The 15,630-nt window shown below is 43.7% G+C and overlaps 1 protein-coding gene across 2 annotated transcripts in view; it reads left to right on the top strand.

Annotated features, from left to right (window-relative positions):
* CD109 (CD109 molecule) overlaps positions 1-15,630 on the top strand; it is a 295,729-nt gene that overhangs the window by 189,577 nt on the left and 90,522 nt on the right. For both annotated transcript variants that reach the window (XM_033937865.1, XM_033937866.1), the window contains exons 21-22: positions 2,694-2,912; positions 12,597-12,738. In XM_033937865.1, the coding sequence (XP_033793756.1) occupies positions 2,694-2,912; positions 12,597-12,738 (361 nt within the window). The remainder of the gene's footprint in view (positions 1-2,693; positions 2,913-12,596; positions 12,739-15,630) is intronic.

The following is a 15,630-nucleotide window of genomic DNA, read 5'->3' as shown; positions in this document are numbered from 1 at the left end:
ACACAAAGGGGCCAGGAGGGAGCCCAAGCCCTCCTAGCCCCGGTGACCCCCCGACTGGATTGGGCCAGGAGGGAGCCCAAGCCCTCCTGGCCCGGCGACCCCCCGACTGGATTGGGCCAGGAGGGAGCCCAAGCCCTCCTGGCCCTGGCGACCCCCTACCCCCCACCCCCCACTACAATACGGGCAGGAGGGATTCCAGGCCCTCCTGCCCTCTACAAAATCCCCCTCCCCCAACGACCGCCCCCCCAGAGCCCCCGATCGGCCCCCCCGCCAACCCACGACCCCCCCGGCTGACCCCACAACCCCCCACCCCCTTCCCCGTACCTGTTCAGTTGGCCAGACAGACGAGTGCCAAGCCCGCCCGTCCGGCAGGCCAGCCGGGTCTAGAATGGGGCCGGATTGGCCCAGGCGGCAGAAACCCTGCTCACAGGTGGGGCCTGAGGCGCCTGGGCCAGTCAGAATAGGCCCGGGAGCCTTAGGCCCCTCCTGTAGGCGGGGCCTTAGGCACATGGGCCCAACCCAGCCCATATGCCTAAGGCCCTGCCCACAGGAGGGGCCTAAGGCTCCAGGGCCTATTCTGATTGGCCCAGGTGCCTTAGGCCCCACCTGTGGGCAGGGCTTTGGGACGGCTTGGCCAATCTGGGCCCATTCTGGCATCGGCTGCCTGCCCGACGGGCGGGTTTGGCACCCGTCCGTCCGACCAACTTTAAAAGGTACGGGGAAGGGGGTGGGGGTCGTGGGGTCGTCCATGGGGTCGCGGGTCAGCGTGGGGGGCGATCGGGGGTTCTGGGGGGGGCAGTCGTTGGGGTGAGTTGGGTTGCGTCGAGGGGGTGGGGGGTAGGGGGTCACCGGGGCCAGGAGGGCTTGGGCTCCCTCCTGGCCCAATCCAGTCGCGGTGGGGTGGTCGCCGGGCCAAGAGGGCTTGGGCTCCCTCCTGGCTCAATCCAGTCGCGGGGGGGGGGGGGGGGTCGCTGGGGCCAAGAGAGCTTGGGCTCTCTCCTGGCCCGATGTTAATCGGCGGGGCAAGAGGGCTTGGGTTTCTGCCGCCTGGGCCAATCCGGCCCCATTCTGGACCTGGCTGGCCTGCCGGATGGGCGGGTTTGGCACCCGTCCGTCTGGCCAACTGAACAGGTACGGGGAAGGGGGTGGGGGGATCGTGGGGTCGGCCAGGGGGGTCGCAGGTCGGCGGGGGAGCCGATCGGGGGTTCTGGGGGGGCGGTCATTGGGGGGGGGGGTTGTGTAGAGAGCAGGAGGGCCTGGGATCCCTCCTACCCGTATTGGGGTGGGGGTAGGGGGTCGCCGGGGCCAGGAGGGCTTGGGCTCCCTCCTGGCCCAATCCAGTCGGGGAGGTCACCTGGGCCAGGAGGGCTTGGGTCCCCTCCTGGCCCAATCCAGTCGGGGGGGTCGCCGGGGCCAGGAGGGCTTGGGCTCCCTCCTGGCCTGCTCATACTCGGCGGGGAGGGGGGGGCATGATTGCCGGGGCAGGAGGGCTTGAGCTCCCTCTTGCCCCGATGTTGTCAGTGGGGCTGCGGTTTGACGGGGCAAGAGGGCTTGGGCTCCCTCTTGCCCCGACGTTGGGGGGGGGGGGGTTCGCGGTTTGACATGGCAGGAGGGCTTGGGCATCCTCCTGGCTGGATCATTGTGGGGGGGGATTCTATAACCGGTGTTGTTTTTGACAGACACCGGTTACAGAATCCAGCTTTTAGGCGAAGGACTGGCTCCTCCTTCGCCTAAAAGCCCTTTTGTTGGACGTTTGGGGCTTAGGCGTTTTTTTGGTTCATTATGGCCAAAAAATTGTAGACGTTGTGGGGGTGTACTTGTAGACGTAATGGTGATCTGGGCGTTTAGTAGAGGCAGGCCATAATCAAAACAAGGACGTTTGTTTTGGTTATGGACACTTTCCCTGCTTCTGCTTTTAACGTTTAAGGACTTAGGCCAAAAGGGGACTTAGACGTTTTTTTTGATTATGCCCCTCCAAGCATTTTTAACATGAAAATGCTAATCTTTCAAATCTTCCCACCCCGTTCCCCCCAAAAAATCAGTTTTGAGCCATCATGTTTGGTTGGCTTTCTATTAAAATAAAAAGCTGTCCTGCTAAGGCTGCCCTGGATTTGGAGAACTCTGGAAGTTTGATTGTAAGAGAGTGTACTTTCCACAGATTAATTATTTTTGGTTTATTGGATTTAGCAATGCAGGATCCATGTTGAAGGTTTTGCTGTGTGGATATTCAATGAATGCTTTCAGTGAGATTGTGGTAACGTGAAGTTACTTACCTGTAACAGTGGTCCTTCCTGGACAGCAGGGTAGGCCAGTCCCCACACCCCACAAAAAAAACTTCCTTGAGGCATGAGAAGTGTCATTGGCATTTCCTATGATTGCCTTTTTATGTAAAGTGAAGTATTTGCTTGTATTGTTCAAAACTTTCTGAAGTAATTGCTACTTTTTATGGGGACAGGTAACTTTTATGGGTGGGCGGGCGGGGACAGAGGGGATTCCTCGTGGGGCTGGGCAGGGACGGAGGGGATTCTGGCAGGGATGGGTGGGATTTCTGTCCCCGTGCAACTCTCTAATAGAAAGTATGTTCTTAAATAGCATGGTAGTGATTATCTGAATTCTATTTCCATTTTAGGAAGTATACATCTTCTCTTCTGTTGCCATTTTATGAAAGTATATATTCTTTATGCATTGTACAGGTTATTGTCACCCTGGACACAAGTGATGCATTTGACATTCTGGTTACTTCCAATGATATAAATGCTACTGAAAACCAGCAGTTTGTATCTCTGCCAAGTCAAGATGGGTTGACTGTTCTTTTTCCAATCAAACCAAAGCAGCTGGGTGAGATTCCTATTACAGTGAAAGCAAAATCTGAAGCTGCTTCTGATGCCATTACTCAAAAGATTTTAGTCAAGGTAAGACAGATGCTTTCATCTCGTAACTAACCATGTTTTCCCAAATCAAAACATTTAAAGATTTTCTACCTCTTGACAAGTTACAAAAAAATCTCAGCTATTTTTGTTTGTGAAAATAAGCAGTCAGAGCAGCCCTTGCCATGATAACCTTTTGGCTGGATTACTACAGTTTTGTTAGGTGCCATCAAGCTGATGGATCAAAGCTGCCGAACATCCTGATACTGATGTTGCTGGACAGAAAAGGGAGATCAGAAGCTGTAAAGATATTCTCAGCTTAGGAACATGGAACATATGAAGCCTGAATCAAGGAAAATTGGAAATTGTTAAAGATCAAATGGAAAACCCAAAATCGATTTGATAGGGATCAGTGGTGCTACTCATTATAGTCTTACAGTAAAGGGTTCAATTACTTAATTCAAAAGCTTGCAGCACAAATGTTAGAGAAATACATGTGAACACCCTCCCCGCTCCCAGCCGTGGGTGGTTTCTAATGAGAATAAGGGAGATAATTCTTGGTAATGTCCTTCAAACCCAAACAGGTTTATTCTTGTCCAAGGTGATGGGGACATTCCCAACTGTCAGTTTGCTTACTTTGGTAAAAGCTGTACAAGAATGTAACTGTTTGAACATTGTTACTTTACAGGAGGAGGAGGGCCTCACAGCTCTGCCTACATGCAAATGGGGAGAAATAGGCTGATGGAAGCTCTTTTATACATTTTGAGGAAATTAATTAAATGAAGGGAATAAAGCTTGTGGGAGTAAATGATGTTATGTTAGCTTTTTATATCCCACCATATCATTTCAATAGAAGTTCAGAGTAGAGAGTTGCACGGGGACAGAAATCAAACCCATCCCCAGTAGAATCAAACCCATCCCCGTCCGTCCCTGCTAGGAGTCAAACCCATCCCCGCTGGAATGAAATTCGTCCCCACTGGAATCAAATCCATCCCCGCCCGTCCCTATATAAACTTCAGTAGTTATTTCATTTATTACTGAATTAAAGGCTCTGGTATTGACCCATTTACAAATAAGCAAAGACACTTTAATTAATTTGGAAATATTAATTGAGAAGTATACATACTTTGTAAATGGGTTTGTACCAGAGCCTCTAATGTAAATATAAAATATAAATTCTCAGCTGATGAGGACCCTCAAGCTGTCAGCTGAGGACTTCTTCTGCAATTGGCTGGGGGTCCCTTTTGCCAAGCTTGGCAGGCAGCAGTAGTGTCCGAGTCACAGAGGCTGGCACCTCAGTAGCTCATGGATGTTGCCATCGACTGCTGTGCTTGGTGGAGGGGAGTTCTGGCCATCTCTAGAGGAGGTCCTCTGCTGGCGGTGCTTGGGGATACCCACCAGTCACAGCAAGGGTCAGCAAGTACTTCAACACTGTAGAAATAAAACCAGAAATGCATTTTCTTTTCTTTTGAACACAATACAAAGACATCTGCTATATACATTTCCCAACGCTAACATATTTTAGTCAATAAATTCCGTTTATTACCTTTGTTGTCTGGAAACTTATTTTCCCATCAAGTTGGTCCCAGTTTCTTTTTTCCGCTTTCCCATCTTCTGTAAATTCTTCTGTTGCTGTCCATTGGTTCTCTATGGAAGGGCTGTGGTTCACTGGTAGAGCTACTGCCTCTGCACCCAGAGGTTGTGAGATCATATCCCGGTGCTGTTCCTTATGACCCTGGACATGTCACTTAATCCTCCAGTGCCCACCGCTTTGAATGTTGGCTTTGAAATGCCAAAGCCACAAAAAAGCAGTACACAAGTCCCCATTCCCTTTCCCTCCTCTTCAGCTGTCCGAGCTGTATCTATGCTTTATGGGTATCAGTGTGACGCCTGCATGAGTCTCCGATAACAGCACAGCAGCAGCATCTACTCCTCCCATGCAACCATAGTCAAAGTAGGGGAATTTTCAGCCAACATCTCCTCAAGAATGAGCTCGGTATCTAAAACCTTGATTCTAAGCAACTTATTTCAATTGGCGGGGGGGAGCCCTCACATTTCCTGTCACGGCTGTTTTATAATCTCAAACTCCCTCCATGTTCTTGCTCTCCCCAGCCCACCCCCCTCAGCTCGACATAAACCAGATGTGCACATGGTTGAGAGAACCAAGCTCTCGCCAGCACACTCAGGACAGTATGGAGTCTCTTATTGGCATAGGCTCACATTTCTTTTCCGACGTGATGCGCAACTTGACAAAGCCCAATTTATTAAATGGCTGATTATGAATGATTCTGCCAGGGCGCCAAAACATTGGGGCAGCAGACGGGAGAGGGGAGGCTGCACCATTAGGCTGCTGCCCTCGGTCTAACACACCCTCCCAACTCAATCCCTGCAGGTGGGCGTATATAGTTCTATTAATGTAGGCCTGGCATGTTGAAGCCTGGAAAAAAGCTTCAGCTCAGCAGCCATCGGTGTCCACCGATCCCCGCTCAGCTGTGAGTCACAGATCGTGGCTCGCGCAGCAGAACCGGGCCCTGCACGCTGCACGTGACCGGCGAAGTTAACTTAGCTCATTTCGGGTTTGTCCCAGAGGGGTGAGGAGGAGGACTCTATCCGCCCGCTCTAGCCTGCACGTGACACCTCCCCACGAATCAGCAGCAACAGTCTCTGTCACGTAGGCGCACAGACTCACTGCCTACGTGACAGAGACTGTTGCTTCTGATTTGTCGGGATTAGGTAGCTCAGCTCGGCGCCAGACTCGGACCAGAAATTAGGTAGCCCTTGGGAGTCCCGTCAGCCTTGGAGGGGTCCCCGTGGGAGTCCCGTTGACCTAGGGGGATCCACGCGGGATGCCCGTGATCCCCGTTCCCATGCAGACCTCTAGTTCAGAGCGGGCCACAATATATCCTAAAAAAATACATCAATTCACACATGGCTCAAATATCAAACAAAATAAAACTACCCTCCTAATAAAATTTTTTGAAAAAGACAAGTTTTTAACTGACTACAAGTTTCAAGTTTCAAGTTTATTATTTATTTGTTTAATCGCCTTTTCAATATTCAAGGCGATTTACACATTAATAAAGTTACAAAATAAAATAAATTTAAAATAATTAAAAACTCACAAGACTAGACGATAACTGAACAAACTGGAAACAAAAGGAAGGTAGGGGAAGAAGTTACAATGTAATTGAGCAAAGTGGGGAGCCAAATAAGGAAAACACAGAAAGGATGGGATAAAAATAGTTGAATATGTGAAGAAAAGAGAAATAGAAACAAATGAAGTTGGATAATGTTAAAAAGAAAACTATAAGTCAGATAACAAATGCATCGTTAAATAAAAAAGTTTTCAGTTTGATTTTAAATTTGTCTAGATTAAGTTCTTCACGTAAATAGATGGGAAGAGAATTCCAAGTTTGGGGAGCCGTTACTGAGAAAATATACTGACGGCGCGTGTTTATTATTTTTAACGATGGGATCGTTAATAAGTGCTGTTGGTCTGATCTTAGGGTTCTATTGGAGGAATAAGGAATTAATAGTTTATGAATGAAGGCCGGAGTTTTAAACAGAAGAGATTTAAATGTGAGCAGACAAAGTTTGTAAGTTATTCTGTGAGCTACTGGAAGCCAGTGAGCTTCCTTAAGCAGAGGAGTTATGTGGTCAAATTTTTTAGCTTTTGTGATAAGTCTAATGGCTGTATTCTGAATAATCTGAAGACGTCTGATTTCTTTTTGTGCTATACCAAAAGGCAATATAAGAAGTTGTTACACAAATTTCTAAAGAAAATGAGTTCTATATCTGTACTACACAATAATAAGATTTTTGATGTAACTACTTATACTTTACACCCTTTGTAGATGGAAAAGTTAATAGTTAATGATTATAACTAGAGTGTCCAGAATTTACTTCTAATATTTTAATAAATCTTGGTAAGCTTTCAGGAACTTCTCCATACAACGTCCGTTCTGGGCTCCTGGGGAGGACAGGCTATAAAAATGAATGGATGAATAAATAAATAAATAAAAGTTAGACAACCTAATTTAAATTCCACATGCAATTCCACAGGAGGCCAGTGCAGCTCTATGAACAGTGGCTTGACATGATCAGATCTTGAATTATTAAAAAAATCAGTCTTGCTGCTGTGTTCTCTATCAAATTAAGTTTCCTCATCAAATTAACAGAAATTCCTGAAAATAAAGAATTCCAATAACCAATGAAGACAAAACAATTAAAAAAAGTTTGAACTTAAAAAAATGTATAAAAAGATTTTCAAGCTACATAGCTATTATGATTTCCCCGATTCAATGAGCTGTCTAAAATGACACTTAGGACCTTGGACGAAGTCTCAGTTTTTAAGCTGATTCCATTAGCAAGCCAGGGCAATTGAAATTATTCGGGTGAACCTTTTTCCCCTTTTTTGGGAGGGGGGAAGTTACCTCGGTTTATAATCGGATCAGTTTATATTTGAGTATATATGGTATATTTTCATGCCAAATTTTAAAAACTGACTCAACTGTGATTTGGGTAATCGGGGATGGGAACTGAGCCGGTTCATCCATTGTTACTTTACCAAACAATTTGCTTCTAGGAATAGTATTTATTTACATTTTAATATATTGTGACTGCAGGTCTGTTTCTGTGTATTAAAGTTGCAGTAAATTTATTAGTAAAATGTTTAGTATTAACTAACATAATTTCTTTCGGCAGGCTGAATGAATAGTACAATATCATTCACAATCAGAAACCTAATGTTCAACATGCAATATGATCTCATTGAGCTTTCATTTTTGGATATTCTGTCTTTAGAAAACCCACTGACCACAACAATTATGTACATTATAGCCAATTTTTTGTGTTTATGCAGACTTTGTTTTGAACCACATGATTACTATTTACAAGCATCATATATGGCCCATCGATTCAAAAATAGGGGTTATCCATCTAATTGTTTGAGTAAGTGCTTTAATAGAGCCACTAGTCGAGATAGAGATTGTATTTTGACTAGTAGAAATGAAAGAGCATCTCCGGATTTGGTCTGTGTCTTAAGATTTTTACATTTAGCAAAGGATATACAGGCTATGTAGAGGAAACATTGGCATATTTTGGAACCACATTCGGCATATTTTGGAACCACATTCGTGCTTTACTAATAAAAAGCTTATCATAGCATATTCATGAAATGGAAATTTAAACATAGAACTATGATGGCAGATAAAGGCCAAATGGCCCATCCAATCTGCCCAGCTGCAGTAACCATTATCTCTTCCTCTCTCTAAGAGATCCCACATGAGTATCCCAGGCTTTCTCGAAATCAGACAGTCTCTGTTGTCACCACTTCTTCCGGGAGACTGTTCCATGCATCTACCACCCTTTTTGTAAAAAATTATTTCCTTAGATTATTCCTGAGCTTATCACTTTTTCACTTCATCCTATGCCCTCTCATTCCAGAGCTTCCTTTTAAATGAAAGACTCCTCATGCGCATTTATGCCATGTAGGTATTAAAACATCTCTATTATATCTCCTTTCTTCCGCCTTTCCTCCAAAGTATACAGATTGATATCTTTAAGGCTGTCCCCATACACCTTATGATGAAGACCACTGACCATTTTAGTAGCCTTCCTCTGGACCAACTCCATCCTGTTTATATTTTTCTTTTTCTAAATATTCTAAATGAGGTCTCACCAGAGTCTTATACAGGGGTATCAATACTTCCTTTTTCCTGCTGGCTATAAGTTTCCCTAATCACCCTAATAACCTTCTAATGTTCGCCATCACCTTTTGACTGTTTGATCACCTTAAGATCATCTCATACTATCACTTACAAATCCCGCTCCTCTTTCATGCATAAAAGTTCTTCACCCCCTAAACTGTACCGTTCCCTTGGGAAAAGAGAGACATTCCCTCTACTTTACCGGATATCAGTTCAGAATTTTTTGAGTGGCATAGACATTCTGCGTGTGGTTCATGTAGTGTTCGCAAATATACTAGAAATATTACTAGTTATGAATATTCCAATATGGGTACTACTTCTCATTTGAAATTTAATTCAAATTGCAACAGCACTAATATAGTATACATTATTATCTGTCCATGTGGTCTGGTTTATGTGGGTAAAACTAAGAGGGTTTTAGGAAAACCCACACTCCATTCACGTACCCTGCAATCAAAGAAGTCAAACGGAAAAAACTATATGATGGCCTCCTAGCCACACAAGCAGCAAAACTCGACAACCAAATCTCCAATCTACTAATTATGACCCCAGATTACAAACCATTCAGAAAAGAAATAAAGACTCTACTTTTCAAGAAATTCCTGCAAACGTTTAATACCACTAGCTCCTTTCCAATTTCCAATACCACTCCCCAATACCTTCCCGATTCCCCAAAGCAACCTCATCTACTCTTCATCTCCTCTAGAAATTACCAGATATCTTCTTCATGTAATACTTTTTTTTGTAATTCTTTTGTAATCCGCCTTGAACCGCAAGGCATTGGCGGAATAGAAATCTCTAATGTAATGTAATGTAAAAATGAGAATACAGTGGTGCCTCACACAATGAACTTAATTGGTTCCAGGAGCAAGTTTGTTATGCGAAAAGTTCGTTATGTGAAACGCGTTTTCCCATAACAATACATGTTAAAAAAAATAATTCGTTCTGTAGCATAAAATATGCTAAGATGACATAAAAAAAGATAAATTTTTTGTTATTATTTTTATTTAGATACATCTAAAAACATACATCTCCCTGTCCTTTTACTTCCACTATCTTCCTATCCCATCTCTATTCCCTTTTGTCCCTCTCCCCATGATCAATCATCTCATCACCTCTCTCTGCCCTCACCCTCAGGGTTCAAGATTGCTTCCACTCTTTTTCCTGTTGTTCTCTCTGCCTGTCACCCTATGATTTAGCATCCCTTCTGCCCTTGTCCAATATTTCCCCTTCTCTCCCTACCTCTCATCCCCTGCTCCAACATGTGCTTTCAGCGGCCTTCTCCCCCCTTAAGCGTCTTTTCTTCTCCACTCCACCTTTCCTCCCTCCCTGCCTCCACCTTTGTGGCGCTTTTGCACCCGACCGACAACAGAACAGGCCCGGTCGGACAAATCTCCCTGTCCTGTAGCCGCGAATCTAAATTACCTTCTTACAGCAGCTGGATTATTGAAGCTGCTGTAAGAGGTAATTTAGATTCGCGGCTACAGGGCAGGGAGGTTTGTCGGCCGGGCCTGTTGTCGGTCGATCGGGGGACCTGACCAGCTGTGCACATTCTTCGGGGCGGACCGCCCCCTCCCCCCTCTTTCGTTCGCCATTGCCTTCTTCCTACCTGCCCTGCCGCAGCCGCACACAGCCGACCGGAAGTCTTCCTGATGTCAGCGCTGACGTCGGAGGAAGGGAGGGCTTTGCTTAAGCCCTCCCTCCGACGTCAGCGCTGACATCGGGAAGATTTACGTTCGGCTGTGTGCTGCGACAGGGCAGGTAAGGAGAAGGAGACTACCCTCGCGGCTCGACCAACCCCGCTGCGATCCAACCCCGCAGGAACCCCGGAAGGATGCAGCTCGGGCGACTTCGTTGTGTGAAACGAAGTCCGTTGTACGAATCAAGACATAAAGTTCGTTGTGCGCAGCGTTCGCTGTGCGAGGCGGCCGTTATGCGAGGCACCACTGTAATTGCATACCGGTGTTGTATTATTAGAGGAGTTTTGTCTGTACCGTTAGCTGCACATACTTCAGTTGATATTTTCTTTTATATATATATAAATTAAACCCAGATGGATAGGTGGGGATGGTGATCTCACCTTCTCAGAAAAGAACTACGACTGATTTATGAAATGAGAATTGTCATTCCATATGGTCTTAATATAGAATTAGATCTGGTACCATTTTTATAATTTGGTTACATGAAATCTTGATCATCAAATATTCTTTATAATATGGAGTACCTTGACCATTTTTTTTTCCTGTGAGCTACCAAACTTTTTTTTTTTTACCCTGTTAGCTACAAAAGTTGTTTGTTTGGTGCGCTTGTATTTCTATGTTATTTGTCGTTATTATTAATTCATGATTGTTAACCGAGTCGAGCTCCATTTCCATGGATATGACCTGGTCTATAAACTTAAGTTTTAGTTTAGTTTAGTTTAGTTTATCCGGGGTTTCCTGTTTTGTCAAGGGAGTCAGTTACGCCAGTACTAGTAGCCTCTTTAGTGCGTTTCTATGTTAATTACCAATTTGTTTGTAGCTCTCTTGTTTCAAACATGAGTTGTCTGTTTAGCCTGTGAGGAGAGAAACTTTTTTTAGAATGGCTCTACTTTGTTTTACAGAGCTGCTCACAGCATTGTTTATCGACCTCAATCAGTTTCTAAATTCAATTGTACACAGCGTTTTGGTTTTTTAAAAAGATGTTATTTACTATATTTTGTTACATTATGGGCTCCTTTTACTAAGCTGCGCTAGCGGTTTTAATGCATGTTTAGCGTGTGCTGAATTGCCGCGCGCGCTAGACGCTAACGCCACCATTGAGCTGGCGTTAGTTCTTGGCACGTAGCTTGGGGTTAGCGCGCGGGGCAATGTAGTGCGCGCTAAAAACACTAGCGCACCTTAGTAAAAGGAGTCCTGCTAATATAAACATCACAGTCAATATACCATACAAACTCATAAACACAGGATGCTTAGAATTCTCCAGCAGTGCTCCTAAGTTGAAATAAACAATTATGTAAGAGTTCTAACAGTCCATCACAATGAAGGAGTACTTATCTCTTAAAAGTTCTTATCCGAAATTCTTATCTTCTGAAGTCATCAGATCATCCTGGGCTCAGCTGCATCTTCCAAAGTGCTCAGTGCTCTCTCACAAAATCCCAAATGAAAAAAACCGCAAATGAAAAAAATCACAAGTGAAAAAAGTTCATTCAAAAAAGCTCAATTTTAAAACAGTCATAATCCAAAATCATCAATCCAACGCATCTTATTCATAAATCCAGGAAGTCAATACAATTCAAAAACCTTGAAACTTCCTCAACACAGTATGCAGTCTCCGGTAGTTCTTTGACATCATACATATTTCCCTTCCAGCTCTCATTTTTTGTTTAATAGTATCGATAAGCGTTCAGATCCATATTATACTTTTTTGTTAACTTTTTTTACATGATGACATCACCTGGTTTTTCAATCTTTTGGTCAATTTCACCTAGTTCTATGTATTATGTTCTTTATTAATTAATTGAGTATTGGCATCTGTTCTATATTTTAAATCTTTGAATACTGGTTCTCATTTTATAATTGAACATACTGTTCATTTACCCCTCCTTTTACAAAACCATAGCATGTTTTTTTAGTGCCAGCCACAGCGGTAATAGCTCTGACGCTCATATTATTCCTATGAGCATCGGAGCTGTTACCACTGCAGCTGGCGCTAAAAACCGTACTACGGTTTTGTAAAAGGGGGGCTAATTTGTGGGTTTTATGCAGTGTTATAGCATAGTGCATTTTATTGTTTTGTTCCACATAAGTTGAAAATTTCACTGTTTGTGGATTTTCTGGTAAGCAATCTGTTTTAGGATTTATTCATTTTTAATTGTGTTTGTTATGTTATTTTGATAGATATTTCACGGACTTCTGATGAAGGCTTTTTGGCTGTCATTTGAAATTCCACAATAAAGAGTTGATTGCATTTATTGGATTCGGTCCCTTTTCATTTCCCTGTTTTATTTCCCAATATTAACTAATATCATTTCTTTTGGCAGGCTGAAGGACTAGTACAGTTTTATTCACAATCAGTTCTTTTGGATCTCACTGGCAAACAACAAACTGCTTCAGGGATGCTGACTTTTACCTTTCCTTCTAATGTAGTAAGTGGCAGTGAGAATGCCTATGTCACCGTGGTAGGTAAGAATGATTTAATTGATAACAAGTTACATGATTACTTTATAAATACTGCAGCGGCATGGTTTTTAATTGACATATATTCATTGTGTGATTTTATTTTCTGTAATACCTCCTTCCATTACATTTTACCCTTCATGTGCCCCCTAAAATTAAAACTGTGCAACTTTGCCCATTCCTAGTGAAAAGTGCTACCTTTGTATCAGGAATGTAGATTATCATGCAATTCAAATGCTCCATCAGCCACCCAGCTATCTACATGCCTACTGTAACTCCAACAGCTGACCTACTCCTTCCCTCCTGGGCTCAAGCCCCTGGGAGAACATCCTTGGTATAAGAGGATATTGTATCAGCTGGAGAACTGTATCACATCTTCTTCTTCCAAGTGACCTTTTTCCCTCCGAGGCAGTACAGGGGCTAGAGCTTGAACCTCATTACTATAAGGTCTCTCCTAGTATATGCATCTCTGCCTGCTTCTGCAATCCTGCTACTCAAGAAATCAGACTCATTCTTTGATGCCAGGACCTCTTTGTACAGTGCTTTGGTGGATTTGGAGTCGATGTTTGGTGGCTACAATGTGAAGTAGAGGAGGCTGAGTAAACAAGTGCAGGCACTAGCGGGGAAAACTTTATTCAGGCCCTCCTGATGCCAGTGTGTGGAGGGGTCCTTGTCAAAAAACATTTTCAGGAAGCAGTGGCTGTGGTGTGCAGCCACAGAGGTGTAGCCCTAAGGGGCATGTCTCTCTGGATTCCTCTGGAGCCTAGACTGGAATGGAACGGCGGAATTTACAAAGGCTAGTGATCCCAGCTTTTTATTTTCTTTTCATAGTAAGAGGGAGTAAAAGGAAAGGCAAAGAAGGTTCTTTGGCACCTATTATCAAGAGGATCTCTGGACTTATGGATAAATATGTTCAACCTATTACTGCTCCTCAAAATCTGGTTTCTATACCAGCTTTGAGCCCAGGGGTTTATCTTAGTCCTTTGGGCCCTATTATTCACCCCCCCCACCCTTGTCTTTCTCTACAATCTCCCAAGGGTGGGTTTTCCAAAGTGGTTCCCATCCCTATAGGCCAGTGACTCTCAAACTTTCTCAAGCCGGGGCACACTAAAGGTAGTGGCCACGGCTTGAGGCACCCAGAAGTGCGCAGGCGTCTCCGTAATGACATCACACGTATACGTGACATCATCATGTCGACGTCCGCGTATGTGCAGAGGCCCTCCAGATGGGCCCTGAGACTCCAGTAGGAGGTGCCAGCAGGGAAGAGGGCCAGAGAGAAGGAGAGGCACTGGCGCCAGCTGATTGCCTACAGCAGTGTTTCTCAACTACTTCAGGCTAAGTACCCCCTAAGTCTAACAAATATCAACTGAGTACCCCAACCACAGACCTCCACAGGCCCACCCAAGCTCTGCCCCAGATCCCATCCCCTTTACTAATTGTAATGCAATTTTTTCCACTCATTTTTCATATACACACAATATACACAACAGATATAAATTCTCAAAACTGACACATTTCAATCACTATATTGAAAATAAAATCATTTTACCTATCGGCGATCCTATGCAGGCTGCTGTAATTAGCTTTAAAGGTGAGACCGGGAGGCCAGGGGGCAAGCCAGAGGACACTAGAGAGAAGGGGGAAACATGCAGGCCTTTGGCGAATCTGACAGCTGTGGCACACTTGGAATCTCAGGAGGCACACATTTTGCGATACACTGCTATAGGAGAAAAATGGAGCAGACTATGTTTAACTGTGACTCCTCCTCCAGTTTTGGGTGATATTCCAGTACTGGTTTCAGTATATTTGGTTGAATCATTTCGTGTGGAAGTTGTTCATCTGACTTAACTTTGGTTGATATTTGGAGGTCTCTATCCAGAGTTGAGTTCATGTTAGAGTTCCATTTCCCAATTGTGTGATTACTCTGAGCAAGATTCTAAAATTTGATAGACTTTGGATCTTAGAACTGTGACATTAGACAAACAGGATCTTTGAAACCTAAAATTGATACTCTACAGGGTTCAAGTGTATCAACTATTAAAGATAGTTTGTCTGTGTACCACAAGTGTGAGACGTTGGAAAACCTTCACAGATCTAAAGAATTTTGAATTTTCCAATTACTAGGGTACTTTCTGCAGAAGTTTTTTCCTGTAAATATCTTAGGGAAGTATTGTCAATTACCAATGTGGATTCAATTATTTTTTTTCTAATATGTATTATATTCCTCATAGGAGTATAGATGAACACCCAGTGGAAGGAGCAGTGGGTTCACCTGGGAACAACCCAGATTTAGACCTTGCCAGGTTTTTGAAGTCTTTTCAGGATGAATTCACACAGTGTTCAACACTTCTGGTGTTATTTGCTTCTGAAAATGACAAATTGTTGGTAGAGACATTATATTGTAAAAAATGTAGAATCTTTCCTGATGTGGCTAAGACTACTCAGGAAAGAAGAAAAATTTTCTGGAATTGAAATCTTGGCTACTTGTTTTGAGAGCAACCTTTTTTCTAAAATTCCTATGTAAATGTCTTGTTACATTTCAAGGGAATCGGTATGTATTCTTTGATTCATTGCATTTGGAGAGATTTATTATAGGGAAAGGATCTTCTAGTAATGGAATTATCCCAGGACAAACAGGCAGCATATTCTCACATGTGGTTGACGTCATCCACGGAGCCCAGTACAGACAGTGTAAAAGTGTACTGTCACTTTAAGCTTTAGAAGCTTTGAGACTGCCTGCACTGCACATGCATGAGTGCCTTCCCACAAGGTCAGCAGTTTTCGTTTTCTGCAGAGTGAAGAACATGTATCTAAACTTTGTCTAATTGAGTTTGCCTTCCCACTTCGTATTTTTCCTTAATTTCATTATTTCTTTCTTATTAATTGTTTTTCTTTTAC

This window comes from Geotrypetes seraphini, chromosome 3 (assembly GCF_902459505.1).
Source record: "Geotrypetes seraphini chromosome 3, aGeoSer1.1, whole genome shotgun sequence".
Lineage (NCBI taxonomy): Eukaryota > Metazoa > Chordata > Amphibia > Gymnophiona > Dermophiidae > Geotrypetes > Geotrypetes seraphini.
The sequence above is the reverse complement of the archived record's forward strand: the minus strand, read 5'-3'. Positions and strand labels throughout refer to the sequence as shown.